At 44.5% G+C, this 27,965-nt stretch overlaps 1 protein-coding gene across 1 annotated transcript; it reads right to left on the bottom strand.

Annotated features, from left to right (window-relative positions):
- Positions 1-121: 121 nt before the first annotated feature.
- LOC140345162 (protein-glutamine gamma-glutamyltransferase E-like) lies at positions 122-27,965 on the bottom strand. The gene is made up of 15 exons (XM_072432241.1): positions 27,895-27,965; positions 20,168-20,335; positions 18,439-18,699; positions 18,079-18,197; positions 16,856-16,984; positions 15,444-15,621; positions 14,881-15,016; positions 13,797-13,900; positions 6,850-6,965; positions 6,642-6,768; positions 3,634-4,250; positions 2,423-2,597; positions 1,256-1,419; positions 452-585; positions 122-358 (listed from the first exon to the last, which is right to left on the bottom strand). The coding sequence occupies exons 1-15, from the start codon at positions 27,929-27,931 to the stop codon at positions 193-195; spliced, it is 2,631 nt and encodes an 876-aa protein (XP_072288342.1). The 5' UTR covers positions 27,932-27,965; the 3' UTR covers positions 122-192.

Genomic DNA, 27,965 nt, shown 5'->3' with positions numbered 1-27,965 from the left:
CAGAGCGTGTGGTCAGTATCTGTAGAGCGTGTGGTCAGTATCTGTCAGAGCGTGTGGTCAGTATCTGTCAGAGCGTGTGGTCAGTATCTGTCAGAGCGTGTGGTCAGTATCTGTAGAGCGTGTGGTCAGTATCTGTCAGAGCGTGTGGTCAGTATCTGTAGAGCGTGTGGTCAGTATCTGTAGAGCGTGTGGTCAGTATCTGTAGAGCATGGTGTCCTTAACGTGGACGGTGATGCTGCTCTTGACGTCCCTGAACATGGAGCAGTCGAAATCCGCCACCAAAGTGTGTTGTCCGGTCTTGTACGGGTAAAACCACAGGCTGACCTTCACTCTGTTGTTGGGACCCACGTCCGGCAGACTGTGAACGCAAAGACACAGATGATAACGTCATAAATAGTCTGTTTTGGGGGGAAAAGCTGAAGCGGTCAAGAGACTTTATGTGGTACTGGACCTGATGCGCTGCTCCTCTCTCCACAGCCCACTCCCCGACAGGGTGAAGGAGCACTCCCTCAGGGTCTCCTCCACAGGGTTCGAGAAGGACACCTCCAGGACCGCAGCCCGCCACACCCGCACCTCGTTCAGCAGCTGCAACGCACAACGCACACCAGCAGGGGGCGCATCAGACACAGCAGCGCGCGGAAAATGAAGAAAATGGAAGACAATGGAACACCTTTAACACCTCATCATTCGTTGACTCGCAGTTGCACGTTTCGGTTGATCCCGTTTTGTGATGCGACTGAGGCTCCCGTGCCCCAGAGAATCCCCGTTTGCACCTACCCCTTATCTCCGCCCACGTCCCTGTACGCACATCGCCGTGCACATTGCCGCACAACGCAACGTTTTTGATTGTGCAGAAAATAAAAGAAATTAAACACACTACGGACTACGTGAGTTTTACGCGAGTCAAGAAACGGACACCCAAAGGACCCAAAGGATGGCTACTTAAGTGTTTTTCAGCTAAGATTGACTAGAAGCCAATACAACATCCTTTAATTTTTAAGGAATATTTTATGGTTATGCAGATTTTATTGTGTTTGAACAAAAAGTGGTTCAACTTGCCCCATTTTTAAACTTAAGTTAAGTAAAAAAAAAAGGGACAGATAACATCATTGCTTGTTCTGTATATTAACTAATACATTAAAAACAAATAAAACAAATACATACCTTCATACATGAAAGTAAATAAATAAGAAAAAATAAATGAAATAAAAGAACAAACCCGAACAAAGTGTACCAGAACTGTTCAGGGACTGACCTTGATGTCGACTGGCGGGTCCAGGAGCACCACGTCGCTCACTGCCAGGAACATGAGATTTGGAGTTGCAGAGTCAGACACCAGAGTGGTGATCTTCATCACGTCACTGTCCAGCATGGGCTCCCAGTACGTGGAGAAGGGCACGACCACAGGCACGCTCAGGTCTGCAGGGGACAGAGAAAAGACTGCAACACTCTAGAACGTCTGGAGTTTAGAACTGAGCTGAAAGGTTAGAATTCTCAAACTGATTTCACTGTGTAACTGTCAGATTGTAGATTTGTTTGCCTGGTTTATGGTTCATATTTCTGTCATTACTGGGACTATCCACATGAAACAAAAACAAAGCTCAACGTGTTCTCTGTCAGTATAAATAACATTAATATTAACTGGTCAGATACCAACTCGTAAATGCCTGATCTCGTCAGATCTCGGATGCTAAGCAGGGATGGGCCTGGTTAGTGGCCAGGTGCCACAGGGGGGCGGTAGTGCACACTGTCATTGTGTCCTTGGGCAAAACACTTCAGCACCTTGTCTCCAGTGTCCATGTATGCTGGTGTATGAATGACATTGTGTTTGTGACAGTGAATGTGGAACAGCCGATGCCGGAAACCTGTGTCATTAACATGCACAGTCCCCTACTACTACTACTACTACTACTACTACTACTACTACTACTACTACTACTACTTACTACTACTACTACTACTACTTACTACTTACTACTACTTACTACTACTACTACTACTACTTACTACTACTACTACTACTACTACTTACTACTTACTACTACTTACTACTACTTACTACTACTACTCTACTACGGTTCTACTACTACTACTCTACTACGGTTCTACTACTACTACTACTACTACTACTACTCTACTACGGTTCTACTACTACGGTTCTACTACTACTACTACTACTACTTACTACTACTCCTACTACGGTTCAACTACTACTACTACTACTACTCATAAAAAATGGGGGCAAAAACAAAAGTACTGTGTTTATATTTTTGTCCAGTGTCTGTATGATTTGCCATAGAAAGAGAACCATGTTTGTGCAGAAGCATCGACTTTTGACGCAAATTCAGTACTGACTCAAATTGTGGACTCCCTTGACCCCCGTGTCCTTAACTATGTTCTGTCCTTCAGGTGGTGGCATTACCTTTCCCGGGCAGCAGCGTCTCCTGCTTCAGCTCCGACTGTATCGTGGACAGTGGAGTACCGTTGTAGCTCATGGCGGTCACGCTGATGTTGATGGACAGAGGTCTGGACACTAAGGCTTCACTGTGGAGCACCAGGTTCACCTTCACATCCTTCCCATTCAACGGCTTTGACACCTGAAAGAAACACAGTAAATACAAATAAATAGTACCAATACGTGTGCAGCACGACAAAGCTCAGTCTACAGTCTGACACACATTTTTGAATAATATACTAGTGTCATTACTAATAGTACTGCTTAGGAGTGAGCGATATTGACAAAATGTCTTGGGGAGTGTCCCGATAACAATATTCAGACAATAGTCCAACAGGAATGTGTCAAACATTTTAATTCAACGTATTAGTTGAGGTTTAATTATCTGACAAATGTGTAACATGAATCACCAAGTTCAGAAATATCACATTATACCCTTTTTACTTTTCCCCCCCTATTTTATCTTTAATTAGCTCTTTTGTTCAATTATTTTTAACTTCAAACGATTTACTCGAGATTCAGATTTGGCCAGCAGCCTCTTCAAAACAACTTTGACATATTACATTTGATTTTGATTCATTTTATAAGCCAATACAAACAAAAATGTGCATGTGTGAACAAGTCTTATTTGCATACAGGTCTGTATAAATAGGTCATTGCAAGCAAATCCAAAACCAGCTTTGACCCAGTGCAACTATCCCCACAGCAATTCCTGAATCGGGTGTGACAGCTTCACGCTCCTGTTCTAGTATACACCTATGTGTCTGTAAATGTCTTGGTTCAGGTTCAATTCTAGCACTAAGGGAGTAATAGACTAGACTTTTTTGTCTCATTTAGAGGCTCATTTTTTAACACTGAATATATTCTAATATTGCATACACTATCTGCAAAACAACAATTGCGATATGATAAATGTTTTGGTATCTCTCTCTTCACCCATGGGCTCCAAAATGTCACAAACTGTTATAGTAATAGATTTGGAAGTAACAACTCAAATGCATTATATATCAGCAAGGATTATAGAAAAGGTGCGTTTCTACTCTGCTCAAAAAAAAAAAAGGCAAAAGTATTGTGTCGCCTCGTGGGGCCTGGGAAGCTAAAACTGGAGTGTGAAAAGTGTCTCGCCCAAGTTCAGGAAGGTCAAAGCGGGAGACCATTGGGATTTCTGGCAATCTCACCTCTTCAAACCTCATGGTGACCTGTGGAAGTGCGGGCAGACTGCTCCGGGTCTCCACGTCTGCCATTTTGATGATGTTAGTAGCACTTCCTGTCCCGTTCACCGCTGTCCCGTTCCCCGCTGTCCCGTTCCCCGTTGTCCCGTTCCCCGCTGTCCCGTTCACCGCTGTCCCGTTCCCCGCTGTCCCATTCCCCGCTGTCCCGTTACCAGCTGTCCCGTTCCCCGCTGTCCCGTTCCCCGCTGTTCCGTTCCCCGCTGTCCCATTCCCCGCTGTCCCGTTACCAGCTGTCCCGTTCCCCGCTGTCCCGTTCACCGCTGTCCCGTTCCCCGCTGTCCCATTCCCCGCTGTCCCGTTACCAGCTGTCCCGTTCCCCGCTGTCCCGTTCCCCGCTGTCCCGTTCCCCGCTGTCCCGTTCAGGCTCCCTCCCGCCGTTTCTCCATTGACGGTAGAGGGCGTGCTTCCTGTCACACTTGACGAGTCACCATCGCTGGCTGCAGTGCCGTTTTCTGTGACGTTGTCCTCGTTGGTGTCCTGGTCTTCACTGTTCTCCGTCTCGTGGGACCTGGTGTAATCTCGGGTGACGGCGTATTTGAAAACTGCTCTCTCCTTCTCGGTTCCTATGAAACAAACAAATTGAATTGAAAACTAGACTATGATATTTTAGTCGTTATAAGTCATTGGTGTGCGCGCAATTAGTAGTTCAGTCTCGCCTGGTCACTACATCGTTTGTCAATTAGGACAACAACAACAACAAAAGTGCAATAGAAAAAGAGATACAAATAAATCCAACTCATGCTATCACCAGCCAGTGGTTCTTGAAAGCCATGTTTCCACTGGTCTCTAAGTGAACCGTATTAGCCTGTTTAAGTGATCCCAGGTGGACTGGCTTCGAGTGGTCTGGCTCACTTTTGGCTCCAGGAACTCACTCAGCGCAAGATGATTGGGCAAGAGAGAACACAACCGAACAATGGAACTCTCCTGGACGAAGGAGCGATTATACCGACTTAATAAACAGAAAATAATCATTTAAAGTCTAAATCATCACTTAATCTTGTGATAAACTGCCGTATTTCCAGTGATGGTGACTTAATAATTGATGTAAATAGAGTGTTTATTAGGCCCGAGCGCCACAGGCTGGCGAGAGGCCTATTAATCTCGAAAGGCCGTGCGAAGCACGGCTGCGAAAGTGCGCACGCAGTGCGCACGAAATCGAGCGCGAAGCGCTCGCCCACTTCCAAACACTCACTAACGCACTCCTTCACTCATGCACGCCCCGTGCATACTAATTAGTAGTAGGAAAATGGAACATTACCGTTGTAAACGGGCGAAGCCCGTGCAAAAGTGCACACTAAACGAGCACTTTACATTGAGATCCCCATATAAAGCACTCATTTGCGCTAAGTAGCTCACGAATACGTTCCCCATCTCTTGCATGTTCCGTGCATATAAGCATGTAATGCAAAAAATGAACATTATTACTGTATAGAGGGCCAAAAACACAAAGTGGGCGGAGCCCACTCAAAATTAACGAAAGTACCCGTCAGTGACCAGGGACCACGCTTTCCGAAAATGTATAGTTTATGATATTTGGAAAATGGGAAACATTGTTTTCGTATCGGAATATTATTCTTTCTTTCTTTCTTCTTCTCGGGACCAACCCCCCTATTTTTCACCCAGTGAACATTGACGAAAAGTCACAAAAATTTGCACACCTCTAAAAATCGTGCCTCTCTACATTCTGGCTATTTCCCTTTTCTAAAATAAAAAAACTGGCGCGTCAGCGCCCCCAAATGTACCAAAAATGCATTGAGAGATGGGAAATGACCCAAAAAAAATCTGATCGTAGAATCATGAAATTTGGCGCAGAGGTAGATGGTGACAAGAGAAGTAAAAAATATTATTACGGCAACGCCGTCCGCCCAACCAAATGTCGGCCATATTGCTTCAAAAATGGCTAAACATGACTTCGGAGTTTTTCCAAACGTCGTACTTTTACGAACTCCTCCCAGGGCGTTGGCCCTAAAAAGCTGAAATTTGGTGAAAATGCTACTGAGGAGTGGGACATCAAAAGTTATCCAAATTACATTGACCCTGTCACGGTCTCTATGCGGCAAAGCCGCAAACTGTAGCAAGAATTTCAGAAATCTCCCAAATTTAACATTTCTGCCGTTTGCGCAGATAAAGTCCGAATTGCGTCAAATTAGAATCAGTTGTTAAACTCTTTGCCCTAAACCTACTTGAAGTGAAATAAATTAATTTGGAGCCACAGCGCCCCCTACAGATTTTATATGGAGGTTAAATATTTAGTTTTGCGAAATTATATAAAATTTGACACACAACTCAATTTTGGCATCCTCATCAAAAAAGTCAATGAGACCCATGTCATAATTGTTATGGCTTTGCCGTAACGATGACCGAAACCTTCCATGTTATTCCAATGGGGAAATCGCCAGAACATGTTTACACTTTAGACTTTCACAAACTCCTCTTAGGGCGTTACGCTAGCTGTTTTTATTTTATTTCATCTTTATTTTCCCCCTCCATTCCTTATTAAGAAATGAGAGGTTTTGTCTATAGGAGTTTTTCTTTATAAGAGTTTTGTTTATAAGAGTTCTTCTATTAAGAGTGTTTTTCAAACTTCCTATAAGTTATCTGTTCTTTTCCTCTGTGTCTACCTGCGTTGCAACAATAAAATTTCCTCATGTGTGGACAATAAAGGAATATCTTATCTTATCTTAATGTATGGAGCCGACAGACATAGCATAACAAAGCTAGCACATATTAGCATCAGCTGTTCCCTGTTTATCGCTGCATGGCACTCGCATCGATAGCAAAATGATTATATTTCCAGTGCTTAATTAACTATTATCTAACATTATCCAACATTATAATCAGGCCCTGAACATGGAGATGCTTCAGGGCCAGTTGTCAAGTCATCAACTGGACTATTTCTTCATTAATATGTCTCTGTATCAACGCACTGGTGGTGTAATTACATGCTGCATTACCTTCACGGTGCTTGTAGAAGCTGGTGATGTTCCAGCGTTTGTCAGAGCCCACAGACTTGGTGGAGATGTTCTGACCCACTCTCTTTGTGTCCGAGTAAATCTCTTTCTTTGAACCGTCCTTTTTTACCTAATACCAAAAATCACTCACATTCATACAAAATAGTATTGGGAGAAAACCATAAGCACATTTGCAGAACGCGTCTCGTACCAGCCAGTCGACACAGTCAGCGTTGACCTCCGCGAACACAAACGGCACATCGTACTTCAGATCCGTGGCTCCGTTCAGAATGGCTGTGACTGGAGCAGGACCGCAGCAAAACACTCCTAACGGCGGGAAAGAAATGACATTAGCAAACGTTTTGGATTAATTACCCACCCAAGAGGAACAATACATGCGTTCGCACATTTGGGAACTTGTGCAGTGGCAACCGAGTCCGCCATTTTGAAAGGGGCACTTTGACTTTATTCGGCTGGATTGAGTGTTTTCGTCGTGTCGTTGCGATGTGTCTTGGCTCTGAGTCCCCGGGCTCCGGCCCCGCCCCCTGCCCGGCGCCGTACCGCGTTTACACAAAGGAGGAACTCATGAAACTGCGGAGAACAGTCGTCTTACCCGGAGATCGTCATGTTATCCCGGCGGACATCCTAAGGAAAACGCAACGAAGCAGACGGGCTGGACGTAAACTCCGAGAGAAGAGAGGAGAAAACAGGAAGTCGGTTCCCGCCGTAGTCATGGGTAACGTGAGGTCCCTTCAAAATAAAATTATGGAAATAGCGAGCCTCATGCGGTCTCAGAGGATTTATAGGGACAGCAGCGTCTTGATTTTCACAGAGACCTGGTTAACAGCAGAAATGCCAGACTCTATTGTAGGTTTGGACAATTTTCATCTGCTGCGGGCGGACAGAACGAGAGAAAGCGGGAAGAAAGGAGGTGGAGGTCTGGCTGTGTATGTGAACACGAGCTGGTCCAAACCCGAACACTGCACAGTGAGGGAGCAGCTATGTAACAAGGATATTGAACTATTGGCTATTGGCATGAGGCCATATTATCTGCCCCGGGAGTTCTCACATGTGATTTTGATCGCAGTCTATGTGGCCCCGTCTGCCAATGCTGAAAATGCTTGTGAAGCACTGCTCTCCTGCACTTGTAGGCTGCAAACACAGCATCCACAGGCTCTCTTCCTCATCTCTGGTGACTTTAACCACGCTTCTCCCTCTTCTGTTCTACCAACATACACCCAGTATGTTACCTGCCCCACCAGAGAGAATAGAACATTGGACTTGTTTTTTGCCAACACCAAGGAGGCTTATTCCGCTTCCCCCCTCCCTCCCCTGGGCAGCTCGGACCACAACCTTGTACATCTGAGGCCTGTGTATGAACCCATCGTGCGCAGGCAGCCTGTGGTGTCCCGTGAGGTGAGGATGTGGTCTGGTGAGAGCGAGGAGGCTCTGAGGGACTGCTTCAGCACCACTGTCTGGACTGAGCTTTATGGCCATGGGGAGGACATCAACACCATCAGAGAGTGCATCACGGACTACATCAACTTCTGTTTTGAGAACATTGTTCCCTCCCGGACGGTGCGGTGTTTTCCAAACAACAAGCCATGGATTAACCGTGAACTGAAGGCTCTGCTGAAGGAGAAGAAGAGAGCCTTCAGGTCAGGGAACAAGGAGGAGCTGAGGACTGTGCAGAAGGAGCTGAGGAGGAAGATCAGGCAGGCTGAAGCCGGCTACAAGAGGAGGATGGAGGAGCAGCTGCAGCAAAAGAACATTCAGGGAGTGTGGAGGAGCCTGAAAACCATCTCAGGCTTCAAAATCCCCCCTGCCCAGACAGAGGGGGACCTACAGTGGGTGAATGATTTAAAGGCTCACTTCTTGAGGTTTGATCGGTCACCCGCCCCTTCCCCTGCACAGCTGCATGCTCCCTCTTCCACAGCTGGACAATGCCCTCCATCTGTTCCTCTTCGCTTATCTGCCCCGGACCATCAGCTCCCCACTTCGCCTGGACTCACCCATCCCCCCAGCACACGGTCCCCCTGCCAACCACTGACTGTCACAGCAGCACAGGTGAGGAGTGAGCTGAAGAGGATTAAAGTGAGGAAGGCAGCAGGACCTGACGGCATCAGCCACAGGCTCCTTAAGTCCTGCGCAGATGAACTGTGTGGAGTTGTGGAGCATGTCTTCAACATGAGCCTGAAGCTGAGGGTGGTACCACAGGTCTGGAAGACCTCCTGTCTGGTACCTGTGCCTAAGACAACGCGCCCCAAAGACCTCAACAGCTTCAGGCCAGTGGCTCTCACGTCCCACCTGATGAAGACACTGGAGCGGCTGGTCCTGGACCACCTCCGCTCCACTGTGAGCTCAGCCATGGACCCGCTGCAGTTTGCATATCGGTCTGGCATCGGAGTGGAGGACGCCGTCATCTCCCTGCTGCACCGCTCTCTCTCTCACCTGGAAAAGCCTGGCAGCTCTGTGAGGATTCTGTTCTTCGATCTTTCCAGCGCCTTCAACACCATCCAGCCGCTGCTCCTGAGGGACAAGCTGGAGACGGCTGGTGTGGAGTATGACCTGGCAGAGTGGATCCTGGACTACCTCACAGACCGACCCCAGTTTGTGAGAGCCCGGAACTGTGTGTCTGACACTCGGACCTGCAGTGTGGGGGCGCCCCAGGGCACTGTCCTCGCGCCCTTTCTCTTCACCCTTTACACTGCAGACTTCAGACATGACACGGACAGCTGTGTCCTGCAGAAGTTCTCTGATGACTCTGCCATCATCGGACTCATCACGGACGACGATGACGAGGAGTACAGAGGACTGGCGCAGGACTTTCTGGACTGGTGTCAGCGGAACCACCTTCTCATCAACGCGGGGAAGACCAAGGAGATGGTGGTGGATTTCCGCAGACGCCACCCCACTGCCCCCTCGCCAGTGAACATCCAGGGACGGGACATTGAGAGAGTGGACTCATACAAGTAGCTGGGTGTTCATCTGAACCACAAACTGGACTGGACTCATAACACAGACGCACTGTACAGGAAGAGCCAGAGTCGGCTCTACCTCCTGAGGAGACTCAGGTCTTTTGGAGTGGCAGGGCCACTCCTGAGGAGACTCAGGTCTTTTGGAGTGGCAGGGCCACTCCTGAAGACCTTCTACGACTCTGTGGTGGCATCGGCCCTCCTGTACGGTGTGGCCTGCTGGAGCAGCAGCATCACAGAGAGGGAGAGGAAGAGGCTGGACAGAGTCATCAAGAAGTCCAGCTCCGTCCTGGGCTGTGCTCTGGACTCGGTGCAGGAGGTGGGGGACAGGAGGGTCCTGGCTAGATTCACATCTATGCTGGACCATGAGTGCCACCCCCTGCAGGACACTCTCTCCGCTCTGGAGAGCAGCTTCAGTGAGAGACTGATCCACCCTCGCTGTGTGAAGGAAAGGTTCCGTAGGTCTTTCCTTCCTGCTGCTGTCAGACTTTATAACAAAAACTGTTAGTACTGAACACTCGCAATACTGACCTAACCTAATACTGATGTGCAATTCTGTCATATGTGCAATTGCTGTTGGAATTCATGTGCAATTACTGTGAAATTCATGTGCAGTCTATGTGCTGTCGTGACACATGTTCATGTGCAATTACTGTCGTGATCACATGCAATGGTATTTATGTATTTATTTGTCTATGGGAGTTTTTGTTTATTTATAGGAGATCTACTGAAAGTGTTTTTCAGACTTCCTATAAGTGATCTGTTCTTCTGGATCTACCTCTGTATCTACCTGCGTTGCACCAATGAAATTTCCCCATGTGGGACAATAAAGGAATATCTTATCTTATCTTATCTTGAAAAAGTTGTAGTAAAACAGCTTTGTCGCCACCTGCAGGACAATAACTTATTTGAAGTTTTCCAGTCAGGGTTCAGAGCCCACCACAGCACTGAAACTGCACTAGTTAAAGTCACAAATGATTTGTTATTAGCCGCTGACGATGGACTGGTCTCAGTCCTGGTCCTGTTGGACCTCAGCGCAGCGTTTGACACCATCGACCACAACATTCTACTGCAGAGGTTAGAATGTGATGTAGGTGTTGGAGGAACAGCCCTCAGCTGGTTTAAATCCTATCTATCTGATAGGTTCCAATTTGTTAATGTAAACCAGAGCTCCTCACCAAGCTCTAAAGTAATTTACGGTGTGCCACAGGGTTCGGTACTCGGTCCAATTCTGTTTACTCTTTATATGCTGCCATTAGGCAACATTATCAGGTCACATGACATTAACTTCCACTGCTATGCAGACGACACTCAGCTGTATTTATCAATGAAACCTGATCAGAGCGATCAAGTAGACAGACTTAGTACTTGTGTGAAGGAGATAAAAACCTGGATGACACTAAACTACCTGCTTCTTAACCCTGAAAAAACCGAGGTCATTGTGCTTGGCCCTAAGCATCTACGAGACTCTCTATCTGAGCAGATAGTCACACTGGACAATGTCAGTGTAGCCTCCAGTTCTACTGTAAGAAACCTTGGAGTCTTATTTGACCAGGAGCTCTCATTTAAAGCTCATATAAATCAAGCTTGTAAAACAGCCTATTTCCATTTGCGCAACATCGCCAAAATCAGAAGAATCCTGCCTAAAAGTGATGCCGAAAAACTTATCCATGCATTTGTAACGACTAGATTAGACTACTGTAACTCCCTGCTTGCAGCGTGTCCTAAAAGCTCCATAAAAAGCTTTCAACTGGTTCAAAATGCAGCAGCAAGATTACTAACAGGAACAAAAAGAAGAGAGCACATTACGCCAGTGCTGAAGTCTCTTCACTGGCTCCCCGTCGAGTCTAGAATCAAATTCAAAATTCTACTCTTGACCTACAAAGCCATAAATGACATGGCCCCATCCTACCTCAAAGATGCTATAGAACCATATCATCCAAACAGAGCTCTTCGCTCTCAGAATGCTGGCCTTCTGGTGGTGCCAAGAGTCTCTAAAAGTACTGTAGGAGGTAGAGCGTTTAGCTACCAAGCTCCTGTGTTATGGAATCAGCTCCCGACCCATGTTAAATATGCTGACACAGTCTCTTCATTTAAGTCCAGGCTTAAAACGTTCCTCTTCGAAATCGCTTATGGTCAGACTAGTTAGGAACAGAAACATAAGCCCACAGCTTCAGCTACGCTGCCCTAGGAGTAACTATGCTGGGGGAAGTATGACAGCTTGAGCACTATCCTCTTCTTCTGACTACTTATGCTATCAAACAATATTTATTTTTTGATTCCACTTGCAAACTGTTCACCGCCTTCTTTTCTTTCTCTCACTCCTGAGGACCTGTGGACCCAGATGCCCCTCCCCTGGTGAAGTGGTCCCAACCCTGTGTGGACGGTCCCTCATCTGCCTGAAGAGTGGCTCCAGCTCGCTTCCGACGGTCCCTCATCTGCCTGAAGAGTGGGTCCAGCTCGCCTCCGACGGTCCCTCATCTGCCTGAAGAGTGGGTCCAGCTCGCCTCCGACGGTCCCTCATCTGCCTGAAGAGTGGGTCCAGCTCGCCTCCGACGGTTCCTCTTCGGCCTGAGGAGTGGGTCCAGCTCGCCTCTAGACGGTCCCTCTTCTGCCTGAAGAGTGGGTCCAGCTCGACTCAGACGGTCCCTCTTCTGCCTGAAGAGTGGGTCCAGCTCGCCTCCGACGGTCCCTCATCTGCCTGAAGAGTGGGTCCAGCTCCAGTCTCCTCGTGTCCGTCTGTCCGTCTGTGAGAGTCGGATCTCTCCTTCACTGGAACTCCTCCAGGTTTCTACGCTTTTTTCCCAAAGAGGTTTTTTTGTAGTTTTTCCTGGCCGAGAAGGAGAGTCTAAGGACAGAGGACCCTGGGACATCGTCCCTCGCCACCACAGACATTGTCTGACTTCATCGCCACCACAGACATTGTTGATTCATTTCTCCCTGTGGCCCTCAGAGGCAACTGTTGTTGTGATTTTGGGCCTTACAAAAATAAATTGATTTGATTTGATTTATCTTCCCAAATTCCTAACCTACATAATCTCTCTTTTCAAATCTCATGACTCACTACATAGTTAAAATGACAAACCAATCACCGTTCATCTACTGTTGAGTTATCGGAGAACATTGGCCATAATATGAATTTACCATATTGTGAATTACCGCTTGATAATGTGGTTATTTCTCAGAGTGAACATGGTGGATAAACAAAGGTCTTGTTACAGGTGCTGCTTTTATTGATTTCCTTTTTTCTTTAGAAACGGTGAACCATACTGTTTTGATGGCCTTTTATTTTTCTTTAACTGTAACACAAATACTGAGATAATATCTGGGCAATAGGTCGTAGGGAGAGCAGTTTGAGACTCGCTATATGTTAACTAGCCACAGTTATACGGTTACAGTTAGTTATAATCTGGTACAGAACTTCTCTGTTTTCATTAGTTGTATGTAAAAGTTACATAAATAAAGACTTGAACCAAACTAAGTAGTCAAAATTGGTCAAATCAAATCTGTAATATTGGTGTTCCGCAAGGCAGTATACTTGGACCTTTATTTTTTTCAATTTTCTTCTGTTTTTTGTTTCATTTGATCAATTGTTTAATATATATAAATATTTGAATTTATAAAATACATGTGTGTTATGGTACACATGTGGAACTAATAACTATTTATGGCCCGCATTGCAGCTATTGGCGATGTTTGCGACGCTGAATGATCCTTTTAATAAGCACCTCTCCACATCTCTGCCACAACTTCTATTTCTATCAACCAAACCTCTTCTCCTCCTTTCACGTAAAAAGTAATCTAAGTGCTCTGAAGCGTTATCCCATCACAGATTATTAACGGCTGTAAAATTGGACCATTATCTGATTTGAAGAAGGAACGGCTTTGCCTAAGATAGCAAAAGCACAAAAGATATTGAACAGTGCAAGTTCTGGATTTCCGTGTAAAGTCCGGCGACGATTTATCGACTTAAAAACGGCACTAGAGACCTCTTGTACGCCACTTTAACGTCACAAAACTGGGAAATTTGGAGAAGACGAGCTCGTAAACAGGATTAAAAAAACAAGCGTGATTTGATTTTGATGAGCGAAGAATGTTAAAACAATGTTAAAAGCTCAAAAATGTGTATAATGTGTGTTCTTTAACTAGTGTAGATAAAATAAGAGCCTGATTGTGGATTTACCGTTACTTTCCTCCTGGGGCGTTGGGTCCAGGACTTGCCATCCGTCATTTCCAGGAGGTAAATCAGGCCTCGTCATCCAAGCCTCCACCCAAACATGGAAGTTCCTGTATCACACCATCATCCTGTTAATCCTTACATGTGACATATCTACCAAAGGTTCACCATCTCACCAAATCAAAGCAGCAAAGTTAACTGGATGAAGCGTGACACATTCTGACGGACTAGTTCATACTGCAGTGGCATTTAGGCAACCCATCTGCAGTTTAAGACCTGGATATTAGATCGAGGCCCGTTATAATAGCAAAGACAGACATTTGTATTTTTGTAACCGTTGTAACTATGTAGAGAGAGGTGTTTACCTACGTTTTATATGAAATACCCATCAATGTATTGTATCGCTTTGTTCTTTATTGTAAATGTTTGTGTTCATGCTCCATTTAATATATATGGCTGTGAGCAGTAAATAAAGATGACGATTGTATTTTACATGAGAGTGAATGTTAATCAGTGTGTCTATGTCAGGCATGTCCAAACTACGGCCTGGGGGCCAAATGCGGCCCTTAGAACATTTTTTGTTGGCCCTCCGGCTTCCTGCTAAGTTGGCCCAACCAACAAATAGTAGTAATTTTACTATAAAATTGGAAAAAATCAAGAATTTGATGTTATAGCAACCTAATAATAATGTTCTAAGTCTTACGAAAGGTGTGGAGGCTCACCGAAACTATGTCAAATGCAAAAATTCAAATTAATCACTTTTCAAATTTGACATTGTCGGGTTGTTTGTGGCCCTTTGCTCCATATAAGTTTCAAAATGTGTCCCTCAGTGAAAAAAGTTTGGACACCCCTGGTCTATGTCTCTGTCTGTGTCTGTTGGCCCTGCGACAAGTTAGCCGCTGTCCAGGGTGTGCCCCGCCTAAGGCCCAAAGTCACTGGGATAGGCACCAGTCACCCGCAACCCCAAACGGAAAAAAGCGGTAGAAAATGAATGAATGATTGTATTTTTTAAGTTCTTAGTATCTCTGGCTGGATAAGTACCACAGCGGATGAACATATAGATAGTGGACTATTATATTGCTCCCCTCACCACACACTTTCCTCTGTAGGTACATATTTGACCCCAAAGTCCGGGTGGTAGACGTCTATGGTCAGGTTCCTGTTGTTGTCGTGAGCAGACTGGTAGTTTGTGACCACACGACACGGAATGCCCAGGAAACGCAGCACTGAAAGAGACAAAACTGTGTTCAATCATGTTCAGTGTAAACAAACAAAACGTTTCATATAATAGACGTAATTACACATAGTCCTGGGTAAGTCTGGCTGTCACTTGTAAAAAAAACAGCTGGACTAGTCAAAAATTTAAAATGTGTGGCATTGGCAATACTATCACATTGGTCCGCAAAGATAATCCTAGTATTACATAGAAATAGTAAAAGTAAAAGAAAACTAGCACCTTTTTTTACGTTCTAAAAAGGTAAAAATCAGAACCTCATTACACGAGTACACTGCAAGTTCCTAATGATTTCAGACGGCAACTAATTAGCAGTGGGGCCCCCAGATTGGTTGTTATTTTGGGGGTTCCGGCCTGAAAGGTTTGGGAACCCCTGTTGTAGAGAATCTTTCCCCCACCTCTATAACAGCGTGTCTTACCAGAGCACATGACGCCGGCGAACACCCAGCACTGTCCGTACTTGACCGGGTGACAGCCGATGGTGAGCCAGCGCTGGAGGATGGCGTACGAGCCGCTCCAGTGAGAGGGGGACACGCCACCGCTGTAGTTACCACTCCACTTTCCATTCAGGACACCGCGGTCACCCTCACTGTTGATCTGACTCAAGGAGAAACAGTAATGAGGCTAAACCGGTGCTAAACTAGGGCCTAAAGCAGGGCTAAAGCAGGACCTATAGCAGGGCTAAAGCAGGACTAAAGCAGGGCCTAAAGCAGGCCTAAAGCAGGGCTAAAGCAGGGCCTAAAGCAGACATAAAACAGTCCTAAAGCAGGGCTAAAGCAGGCCTAAAGCAGGGCTAAAGCAGGGCCTAAAACAGACATAAAACAGTCCTAAAGCAGGGCTAAAGCAGGCCTAAAGCAGGGCTAAAGCAGGGCCTAAAGGAGACCTAAAGCAGGGCTTAAAGCAGTCCTAAAGCAGGGCCTAAAGCAGGGCTAAAGCAGGGCCTAAAGCAGGGCTAAAGCAGGGCCTAAAGCAGACCTAAAGCAGGGCCTAAAGCAGGGCTAAATCAGGGCCTAAAGCAGACCTAAAGCAGTCCTAAAGCAGGACTAAAGCAGGACTAAAGCAGACCTAAAGCAGGCCCTAAAGCAGTCCTAAAGCAGGGCCTAAAGCAGGGCTAAAGCAGGGCTTAAGCAGGGCCTAAAGCAGGACTAAAGCAGGGCCTAAAGCAGGGCCTAAAGCAGACCTAAAGCAGTCCTAAAGCAGGACTAAAGCAGGACTAAAGCAGGGCCTAAAGCAGGCCCAAAGCAGGGCTAAATTATGGCTAAACCAGGGCTAAACTAATGCCTCTAATGCAGGTTTAAACTATGGCTAAATTGGGGCTAAAATAGGGCTCGACAAGGTCTAAACCATGTTTTAACTAGAGCTAAACCATGATTAAACTTATGCTAATCAAGAGCTAAACTAGGCCCTAAAGCAGCGCTAAACAAGGGCTAAACCAGAGCTAAACCCAGATTAAACCAAGGCTAAACCAGGACTAACAAAGGGATATATAATGGCTAAATCACTGATTGCAAACCTAGGTTTTGGGATCCAAATGTGGGTAATCGCGTATCCACTGGTAACAAAGACGATAAGAGGAAAGGGGTTGAGAACCAATAGGCTAAACAAGACTGGGACTAAACATGACCAGTGTCACTGTGCCACTGCTGCCCCGGTTCTAACATCACTATTCAACAACTAAACCAGGATTAAATTAGGTCTAAACCAGAGACTAATTTTGACTGATCAACCCGGAATAAACTAAGGCCAAATAAAACAACGTTACAATTTCCAAACCAGGTTCTGATGCGCGAGCTTCATGCACTATGATAAAGAGACGAAAGAATCTTGTTACCATGGCGCTGACGATTCTGCCGACGTAAATGGGGTTACAGCGAGCGGCGACGTCGTCCGCCGGGTCTTTGAGGTGTTTGTGGCTCAGGTCCAACATCATCAGGCAAATCTGCACCATTTTTTCCTCAAACTGCAACAAATTCACACGTGGATAATGATTCAAAAACAACAAAGTAAAGTAGAATAACATCACTCATGTAGAAGCTCAAGGCCCACTGACATTTTGTGAAAAGTAGGACTGCACAAGGTCTCACCCAGGACTAAACCAGGTCTCACCCAGGACTAAACCAGGTCTCATCCAGGACTAAACCAGGTCTCATCCAGGACTAAACCAGGTCTCATCCAGGACTAAACCAGGTCTCATCCAGGACTAAACCAGGTCTCATCCAGGACTAAACCAGGTCTCACCCAGGACTAAACCAGGTCTCATCCAGGACTAAACCAGGTCTCATCCAGGACTAAACCAGGTCTCACCCAGGACTAAACCAGGTCTCATCCAGGACTAAACCAGGTCTCATCCAGGACTAAACCAGGTCTCATCCAGGACTAAACCAGGTCTCACCCAGGACTAAACCAGGTCTCACCCAGGACTAAACCAGGTCTCATCCAGGACTAAACCAGGTCTCATCCAGGACTAAACCAGGTCTCATCCAGGACTAAACCAGGTCTCATCCAGGACTAAACCAGGTCTCATCCAGGACTAAACCAGGTCTCACCCAGGACTAAACCAGGTCTCATCCAGGACTAAACCAGGTCTCATCCAGGACTAAACCAGGTCTCACCCAGGACTAAACCAGGTCTCATCCAGGACTAAACCAGGTCTCACCCAGGACTAAACCAGGTCTCACCCAGGACTAAACCAGGTCTCATCCAGGACTAAACCAGGTCTCATCCAGGACTAAACCAGGTCTCACCCAGGACTAAACCAGGTCTCATCCAGGACTAAACCAGGTCTCATCCAGGACTAAACCAGGTTTCATCCAGGACTAAACCAGGTCTCATCCAGGACTAAACCAGGTCTCATCCAGGACTAAACCAGGTCTCACCCAGGACTAAACCAGGTCTCATCCAGGACTACACAAGTCTCACCCAGGACTAAACCAGCTCTCACCCAGGAGTCATTTCCTATAGTTTGGAAGGTTTTGAAGGTCCAGTTGGGTCTCAGAAGATAGTATAAGATATTGGTAAAAAAAACAAAATTAAACTTGAAATATTGGTTCGTACCTGTGCAAAGTCCCAGGCCAGGGCGGTGATGTAGTTCCCGCTGCCTCTGTAAATAACTCCGTGTTGGTTCATCACATACTCCTGTCGATCGGCCTCCTCTGGCATGTAAACGCTGTCATCTAGAAAATGGAAATATTCAACAATCGTTCGTAAGTTTTCCCCGTGATGATGAAGGCGACAACGGGCGTAAATTCTTGAAGCTGATTGGGCAAAGTGTCGTTTGTTTGGGCCACAATACTGCCCTGTGATTGGACTGTCATCACCACGTTGACCTGGAGCACCTGAAGAAAGCCGCAGTGACTCCGCCCGGTCCTGAAATAGAACCTTGGACCTTCTGGCGGTGAGGTGGGAGTGTCTTACCAGTGCACCATGGGTTGTAGAGCACCACCAATGCCCCCAGCTCCTCCTCCTCCTCTCTTGAATGTTTGAGACGCAGTGAGTATTTCCCCACTGGAGCGTTTGCGGGTGGAGTTATGGTTACCGCGACGATGCCCATCTCTGGATAGGATACTCTCTGTTCAATGGCGGCGCTCCAGACGGCTTTGGCTTTAGCCGACCGCTTCACCGAGTCTGGGATCCCAAATATGCACCTGGTGCCTCTCTTCTCCTCTGGCTGCTCTCCTGAAGGTTCAGAAAGAGTTAAGAAAAGATCAGGACTAACCCAGGTCTTACCCAGGACTAAACCAGGTCTTACCCAGGACTAAACCAGGACTAAACCAGGTCTTACCCAGGACTAAACCAGGACTAAACCAGGCCTTACCCAGGACTAAAACAGGTCTTACCCAGGACTAAACCAGGCCTTACCCAGGACTAAAACAGGTCTTACCCAGGACTAAACCAGGACTAAACCAGGTCTTACCCAGGACTAAACCAGGACTAAACCAGGCCTTACCCAGGACTAAAACAGGTCTTACCCAGGACTAAACCAGGTCTTACCCAGGACTAAACCAGGTCTTACCCAGGACTAAACCAGGGTTTACCCAGGACTAAACCAGGTCCCACCCAGGACTAAACCAGGACTAAACCAGGTCCCACCCAGGACTAAACCAGGACTAAACCAGGTCCCACCCAGGACTAAATCAGGACTAAACCAGGCCTTACCCAGGACTAAACCAGGTCTCACCCAAGACTAAACCAGGTCTCACCCAGGAATAAACCAGGTCTCACCCAGGACTAAACCAGGCCTTACCCAGGACTAAACCAGGTCTCACCCAAGACTAAACCAGGTCTCACCCAGGAATAAACCAGGTCTCACCCAGGACTAAACCAGGTCTCACCCAGGACTAAACCAGGTCTCACCCAGGAATAAACCAGGACTAAACCAGGACTAAACCAGGAATAAACCAAGTCTCACAAAGGACTAAACCAGGCCTTACCCAGGACAAATCCAGGTCTCACCCAGGACAAATCCAGGTCTCACCCAAGACTAAACCAGGTCTCACCCAAGACTAAACCAGGTCTCACCCAGGACTAATCCAGGTCTCACCCAGGACTAAACCAGGTCTCACCCAGGACTAAACCAGGCCTTACCCAGGACTAATCCAGGTCTCACCCAGGACTAAACCAGGTCTCACCCAGGACTAATCCAGGTCTCACCCAAGACTAAACCAGGTCTCACCCAGGACTAATCCAGGTCTCACCCAGGACTAAACCAGGCCTTACCCAGGACTAATCCAGGTCTCACCCAGGACTAAACCAGGTCTCACCCAGGACTAATCCAGGTCTCACCCAAGACTAAACCAGGTCTCACCCAGGACTAATCCAGGTCTCACCCAGGACTAATCCAGGTCTTACCCAGGACTAAACCAGGTCTCACCCAGGACTAATCCAGGTCTCACCCAGGACTAAACAGTACTGAATGACTGTTTGAATAAACCATCTGAGCCAGGACTAGGAACAGATCTACTCAATGTCAGATTTTATGCAGATCTAAACTATGACTAAACTTGGTCTAAACCGTGTCAAAGCCAAAACTGTCTGGACTGAAGGTCCAACCCAAGTCTGAGCCGGTGCATTGTTTTCACTAAACCCACAGGACTAAACCTAATCCCAGGTCTAGGCCGAGGTCTAAACAGATGCTGGTCCTCACCCGTCTCCGTGGTGAAGATGAGATTGTGCTCATGACTGTTGAATGGGTGTTTGAAGATGATCTGGACGCTGAAGCTCTGTCCTCTTCTCACTATGAGCAGGTGTTTGGACAGCGCCCCTGTGTGGTGCAGAGGGTTGTTCTGCCCCGCCTTCCAATCCACCCCCAGGACTGTAACGACAACACAGCATCTTTTTTATGCATTCCTCTGGACTTTTGAAGTACACTTTTGAACACTTTAGCTTTGTTATGTTACATGGAATAGAACAAACTATCTGAGATGCTCTGGGCAAGTTATCCATTTGCTAATTTCCTGTGAACATTGTTTAATCCGCTTCTCTATATCGCCCTTCGCCCTTCGAGGCATCTGCTGTTGTGATTTTGGACGTTATTGAATTGAAATTGAACACGTGAATGAAACAAAGCTGTGGAGGCTCATTTCCAAACAGTGACATGAGGAAGTATGTATTTAACGTGTTCTGACTCATTCCTCGCTCTCACAAACCCATGGCACATCACTAGTGTCTCACATGCATCGTATTTTTGTCCACTTGCACAGCTTTGGATCAGCTTTTTCAGACGAGTGAGGTCCCTGAACGGCCAATCAGCTCTCACCCCAAAAATGTGTCATATGGTGATTCACACGACTCTTTCTCCCACGTTTGAAAAGATAAAAAGACTGCATGTGGAGGTCTGATTTTCACCACACACTTTCTGATTAGACTACCGTATTTTCCTGACTATAAGTCGCACCGGAGTATAAATTGCAGGGGGGCCGGGTCGCGGGGGTAGCTTAGACTGTTTCCCCCGCGACCCGGCCCCGGATAAGCGGAAGAAAATGGATGGATGGAAGTCGCACCGGAGTATAAGTCACATTTTCTGGGGTAACTTATTTGATAAAATCCATTACCGAGAACAGACATTTAATCTTGAAATGCAGTTTAAAATAATAACAGATTAGAGTACATGGTGAATAGGTGTACGTATGCTAACGCTAACACCTTCAGCTACATGAGGCACAGACAGAACTGTGGTAAGTGTCTGGTATGTTAACGTAACATATTAACAGTTATTCAGATAACTATAGCATAAAGAACATGCTAACAAGTTTACCAAAGCATCAGTATTACCCCAAATCACTAAATCCATTGAATTCTTCTTCCTCTGTTACTTCTGAACAACAGATTATTCTTCTGCGTCGCTTAGAGCCTAGAGCGCCATCTTGTGGATGTCATGTGAAAATAATCAACATGTGAAATGCGGTTGCCAGTGTGAAAAATATCACATGTAAGTTGCTCTGGAGTATAAGTCGCACCCTGGCCAAAACTATTTAAAAAAAAGGTGCAACTTATAGTCCGGAAAATACGGTAATTGTGAGGATGACACCTTTAATGCAGACATGCTTCATTTGGTTTATTTAAAATGTGCAAATGACAAGTTTAAAGCACCTTTAAAGACACTTTGCATACAGACCACATTGCATTTCATTATTCATTCATCAATACGACATTATTTCAAGTTTTGTGACGTAAATGTGAGAAAAACATCCGTACAGAATGCACTTTTCTTTTATATCTTATTATAATTCACTAATTTGGCCATAGTTTATCGTCATGTAGCTTTCCAATCCTTTTGTGTGCTGTTGTTTTTTTGATCACTAATCTCTGATCACTTAATGTATTTTAATGTGTTAATAAGCTAGTATTTGTGTGAGCCAAGTCTGACATGGACACACCTCAGAAAACTGGCCTAACACGATATTCTCCTTCATTTTCATTGAACTGATTCTTCACATTGACACTTTTGATTTAGTATAAAAAAATATGGAGGCTTTTAGGGTTTTTTGCACTTACTTTTTTATTTACTGTTGTTGTTGTTGTTGTTGTTGTTGTTGTGTTTGTTGTTGTATATGTGCAATAGATAAATTAAATACATTAAATAAAATAAATACTCCATAAAAAGAGATACCGTATTTTCCAGACTATAAGTCGCACCTTAGTTTTGGCCAGGGTGCGACTTCAGAATCAGAATCAGAATTAGAATAAGTTTATTGCCATTTATCAATGAACAGGATTCACAGATATAGGAACTTGTCCTGGCGGCTCGGTGCAACACAAACATAACACTGAACAATAAATACAAAGACAATGGACAATAAATAACTACCGGGTATTAAAATGGGTAAGTAGAATTAAAAATAGACATGATATGTACACAAAATAAAATATGCATTGCACCACATATACTTATATTTATACTAATATACTTATACTTATACTCCGGAGTGACTTATGTGATATTATTTGTTATTTCACACTTACAACCTTATTTCATACTCCAGTGCAACTAATATATGTTTTTTTCTATTATGCATTTTTTGGCAACTTATAGTCCGGAAAATACGGTATTCCTTATTACCAATTTTCGTTCACCCCTTCCTCACATTACATTATATCTTTTAAGGGAAGTTTAATTGTGAAGAGGAAATTGTCTTTTTAAAACAACTTTTTTTCTTATTGTTTTTAGTAAAAGTGTTTAAATGTGAAAAGGGACAAATTTGACCGACTTTGAACTAAATGGGACTTTGGGATTTTGGACTTTGCCCTAATTTTTTCTTTTTCTTTGGATGCCTTCTCTTCATTATTTTGTAGTTCTATTTTTAATTAAATAAAATAAATAAAATAAATAAAATAAATAAAATAAATAAAATAAATAAAATAAATAAAATAAATAAAATAAATAAAATAAATAAAATAAATAAAATAAATAAAATAAAATGTGTTTTTAAGTGTGAAAATGGTATATACAGTACTTTTTTAATGTTCAAATAAAGTAACTAACTAACTTATAAACTAACTGTGTCCTTGTCCTTTTGGGGGACCCGCTGAACTTCTACTCACTCATGCATCACTTGTTACAATTGTACCATGGATGCAAACTGTAAACTCAAACATTATGATCTAATCACCGGTGACAGACAAAGAGAACGTGACAGAGTGATAGCAGAAACTAACCGCTCCCGCAAATGAAATGCCATTACTTCACCTCCCTTGCTCTCGTCACCGAGGCCAACCAGGGTTTACAAATCCATCAGGCTTTCATCAGACAATACAATTCAGTTTACTTTTCTTACCCCGTCTGGTTTATTATGAGTCAGTGTCATGTCAACGCATTCTACAGGAGTTTAAAGTGCTTATGATGATTTAGACTAGCAATCCCCAACCTTTTTCCTACTTATGTTTGCTGTTTATTAGATTAACTTGCTCCATATGTTCACGGTAAAACATATGTAGAATACAGGGACATAGAGATGGACTACCGTATTTTCCGGAATATAAGTCGCACCTTTTTTCATAGTTTTGGCGGGGGTGCAATTAATACTTCCATTTAAACTTATATACTTATAAATATACTTCGGAGCGACTTATATGTGATATTATTTGTTATTTTCACACCGCATTTCATACTCCAGTGTGACTTATATATGTTTTTTCTTCTCTATTATTAATTTTTTGGCTGGTGCGACTTATACTCCGGTGCGACTTATAGTCCGGAAAATACGGTATAAAGCAAAAATTATAATACATCGTAAAACATAGGCGACATTGGCCTCTGGGAGTCGGTAGTAGATGACCCGCGGCCTGGTTTGGGGGCCCGGCCCGGTGATTGGGGACCCTCGATTCAGACTATTAATTTCACATCGCCGCATTTAAGAAGAGTTTTCTCTAGTTTTACCATTTTGACGCGACCAGTTTAAAATTGTGTGGATTTAGTCGGTAGGGCGATATGCAGACCTCTGTGGGGAAAACGAGCCATTGATTTTAATGTAGAGGAGCTCTGTCACTCTCTGTCACTCTCTGTCACTCTCTGTCACTCTCTGTCACTCTCTGTCACTCTCTGTTCATGCACAATGTAAGAAAAGTTTATGTCAAATAACAGGGAAATGTGCCGGCAAAAATAAAGCCTTCAAATTCAACAGTCACAGTGAAACATTTCCGACTGAATTTTCCCGTACATGTTTTTGCAATACTCACTGAGGTTGGATGAAGTCACATCTTCATTCCCGTTGTCTGGGAGTGTCGTCTTATTATTTTTGAAGAATTGGGCAATAATTATAGACTCTTTTGTGCATGTTTCAATATCACGCCGCGCAAACTATTTCGCATTGAGCTCACAAACGCCAAGAACACATCATGCAGAGCTGATGTATCATTTTTGCAAAGATAACACGCCCCACACTGACTCAAATATGTGCTCTCTCTCAGGAGGGGCCCCGGCACAACCCTCTTGTCTCTAATACCACACTGCGGAACATTACAGGCAAAGCAAAAGCAAAATGCACCTTTAAGAGTAGATGCTCCAAGCAAAGAGCAGAACAAAACCCAGGGGTAGAAACAGCCCCACAACCAAGTGTTTTAAGCCTCGACTATGACCCACTTTTATTCAGCGTTTGTGTTTATTTTACTTAGTTTTTGCTATTCTATGTTTCTTTGGCTCAGTTTTGCTTTGGTTTTAAGGGTTTTATTATTTTATGACTAGAAGATCTAAATGCCTTGTGTTGTTTTGTGCTGTTTTGTTTTGTGTTGTTTTATGCCGTTTTGTTGTTGTTTTATGCTGTTTTGTGTTGTTTTGTTGTTGTTTTGAGCTGTTTTGTATTGTTTTGTGTTGTTTTATGCTGTTTTGTTGTTGTTGTTTTGTGCTGTTTTGTTTTTGTCTTTGAAGATGGTATTAATAAAGTGCAGTGTAACTTTTCTTGATCGAGCGTCTTTATGGAGATCTTATTGCTGTGCCTGGAATGTTCCACAAGCGCGGCATTAAAGTTTGCTATCCAGCATTTATTCAGTTACAGGGTTTTATTGCTCAAACCTGGCCTCGCCCCTCGCCTCGCCTCAGATCTGATCTGTAACGTGTCCCGTCTCCAGGGAGCATTCTAAAGAAGCCGAGGCGGATACAATGACAAAGGCATCTCATGACCTCTTGGGCTTTGTCAAAGCGCTGGAGGTCAAAGCACTGGAAGAACAACTTTTAGGACTACGACAAAGTCTGGGGAATAAAGTCTGGCGGTAATGCAACACTCGGATGCCAACCGCCATAAAACAACAACAACAACAACAACAACAACAACAACAACAACAACAACAGATTCTCCACCACAAACTGACATAGTGCAGCTTTAATGAAGGAATGGCACGTTCATCGTTCGTTTAAAGTCTTTTATAATCATTACTGCAGTATAATATATATTTAACGCATTTAACGCATATATTTCAGAAGCAGTTTATCAGTATGTTTGTGTGGTCCAAGTATTCTGGGGTAAAATACGGGTTGACATTTGGGAATTGTAATCTTGAATAATATTTGGTGAAATACTCAACAACAACAATCTATAATTATTATCTTAACTATAAATAGACTACAACACAACCCTGCTGTGCGATGGAAAAAGAGGGTCGATTTCAAAGATAAACTATAATGTTAAATGTAAGATAAATAATGATGATAACAAAATAATAATCCTTTTATTACGCCTACCGCTGAATCTGTGACGCTGTTACATCTTCTCCCCTTTGTTTTACCATCAAAAAGCTTTTTTATTTTGAATTCTTGGCAAAATGTGCGGCTTTGCCGCACAGACACCGTGACTTTTTGAATAAAAATGTGGATAACTTTTGATGGTCCTGAAGATGAGTCTCACCAAATTTCAGGTTAATAGGGCTGACGCCCTGGGAGGAGTTTGTGAAGGTATAAAGTGTAAACATGTTCTGGCGATTTCCTCATTGGAATAACATGGGAGGTTTCGGTCATCGCTACGGCAACGCCATAACAATTGTAACATGGGTCTTTGACTTTTTTGATGGGGCTAAAATTGAGTTGTGTGTCAAATTTCATATAATTTCGCAAAACTAGTCATTTAACCTCCATATAAAATCTGTAGGGGGCGCTGTGGCGCCAAATTAATTTATTTCACTTCAAGTAGGTTTAGGGCAAAGAGTTTAACAACTGATTCTAATTTGACGCAATTCGGACTTTATCTGCGCAAACGGCAGAAATGTTAAATTTGGGAGATTTCTGAAATTCTAGCTAAAGTTAAAATAACCTTTATTTATCCAGACTGACTCACAACTCCTTTAACTACCAGGAGAGGCTTTATGAACTGCGGTCATAAGCCTCTCCTTAAGAAGAGCAGTCTTGATGCCGCAGTACTGAGTAAAAATCAACTCATTTGATGTTTTTCAGTCAGGTTTTAGACCTCATCACAGCACTGAGACTGCTCTTGTCAAGGTGACAAATGACATCCGCCTGAACACTGACACGGGCAAAGCCTCAGTCTTAATTCTGTTAGATCTGAGTGCTGCTTTTGACACTGTCGATCATGGGATCCTCTTACAGAGACTAGAGGACTCAGATCTATATTTCACTGTCGGCAGGTGAATATGGACCAGTGGATTCACTCAGTTTGTGGATGCAAAACAACTTTCTCCAGCTGAACTCAGACAAGACTGAAATCATCGTTTTTGGCCCACAGAAACAAAGAGAAAGTGTTAGCGGTCATCTCCAGAGTCTCGCTCTAAAACCTACAAATCAAGTTAGAAATCTGGGGGTAATAATGGACTCAGACTTGAACTTTAATAGCCACGTCAAATCAATAACATCAGCAGCTTTTGACCATCTAAAAAACATGGCCAAAATCAAAAGTATAGTGTCTAAACCAGACTTGGAGAGACTTATCCACGCGTTTGTCTCCAGTAGATTAGACTACTGTAATGGCCTGCTCACTGGTCTCTCCAAACCAGCTGTAAAACAGCTGCAGTACATCCAGAACGCTGCTGCTCGGGTCCTGACCAGAACCAGGAAGTATGAGCACATTAGTCCTGTTCTCAGGTCTCTGCACTGGCTCCTGTGGCTCAGAGAATATACTTTAAAGCTGCTCTGCTTGTGTACAAGTCTCTCCATGGCCTAGCACCAAAGTACATCTTGGATATGTTAGTGCCATATGAACCATCTCGGACTCTGAGGATCTCAGGGACCGGCCTCCTGCTGGTGCCCAGAGTCAGAACTAAACATGGACCGGCCTCCTGCTGGTGCCCAGAGTCAGGACTAAACATGGACCGGCCTCCTGCTGGTGCCAGAGTCAGGGCTGAACATGGACCGGCCTCCTGCTGGTGACCGGTGTCAGGACTAAACATGGACCGGCCTCCTGCTGGTGCCAGAGTCAGGACTAAACATGGACCGGCCTCCTGCTGGTGCCAGAGTCAGGACTAAACATGGACCGGCCTCCTGCTGGTGCCCAGAGTCAGGACTAAACATGGAGAATCTGCATTTCAGTTTTATGCAGCTAAAATCTGGAACTTCCTGAAGATGTGAGACATGTTCTACTCTGACAATGTTCAAGTCAAAGCTAAAAACAGTTTTGTTTAGCTGTGCATATGACTGAAAGGATTTTTCTTTGCACTCTTCTCTTTTATGACTTAAATTGTTTTGAATTAGTTAATTTTATTGTATTTCTGTTTCTGTAATCAACAATTATTGTGTTGGAAATCTAATAAAAAATGAAAAGGATTAAAAATGTGCTCAAAGATAAACCAAATGTCTAGTGTCATCTCCCCAAACAAGAGAATACAGTTTTTATACTTCATGTTTTACCCGAACCTCAACCAAGACATTTACAGAACACATTGGTAATACAACCACGCAACCAGTAAAGTAAAAGTAATAATAAAACTACTCACTGGAGGACTTGGGAGCTTGTGTGGTCATTCCGAGCATGTGTGGCAGCAGTAGTGGCTGTAGTAGTGGCTGT

Source organism: Eucyclogobius newberryi, unplaced genomic scaffold, assembly GCF_026437365.1.
Source record: "Eucyclogobius newberryi isolate DKJ021-1_F unplaced genomic scaffold, fEucNew1.0.hap1 SCAF_106, whole genome shotgun sequence".
NCBI classification, from domain to species: Eukaryota; Metazoa; Chordata; class Actinopteri; order Gobiiformes; family Gobiidae; genus Eucyclogobius; species Eucyclogobius newberryi.
The sequence above is the reverse complement of the archived record's forward strand: the minus strand, read 5'-3'. Positions and strand labels throughout refer to the sequence as shown.

Coding starts and splice junctions, on each gene's coding strand:
- LOC140345162 (XM_072432241.1), bottom strand. CDS start 27,931: ATGCTCGGAATGACCACACAAGCTCCCAAGTCCTCCA. Junction 18,198..18,438: donor CTACAACCCATGGTGCACTG/GTAAGACACTCC, acceptor TCCATTTTCTAG/ATGACAGCGTTTACATGCCA. Junction 6,966..13,796: donor GCCCCAGGAGGAAAGTAACG/GTAAATCCACAA, acceptor TCCCGCCGTTAG/GAGTGTTTTGCTGCGGTCCT.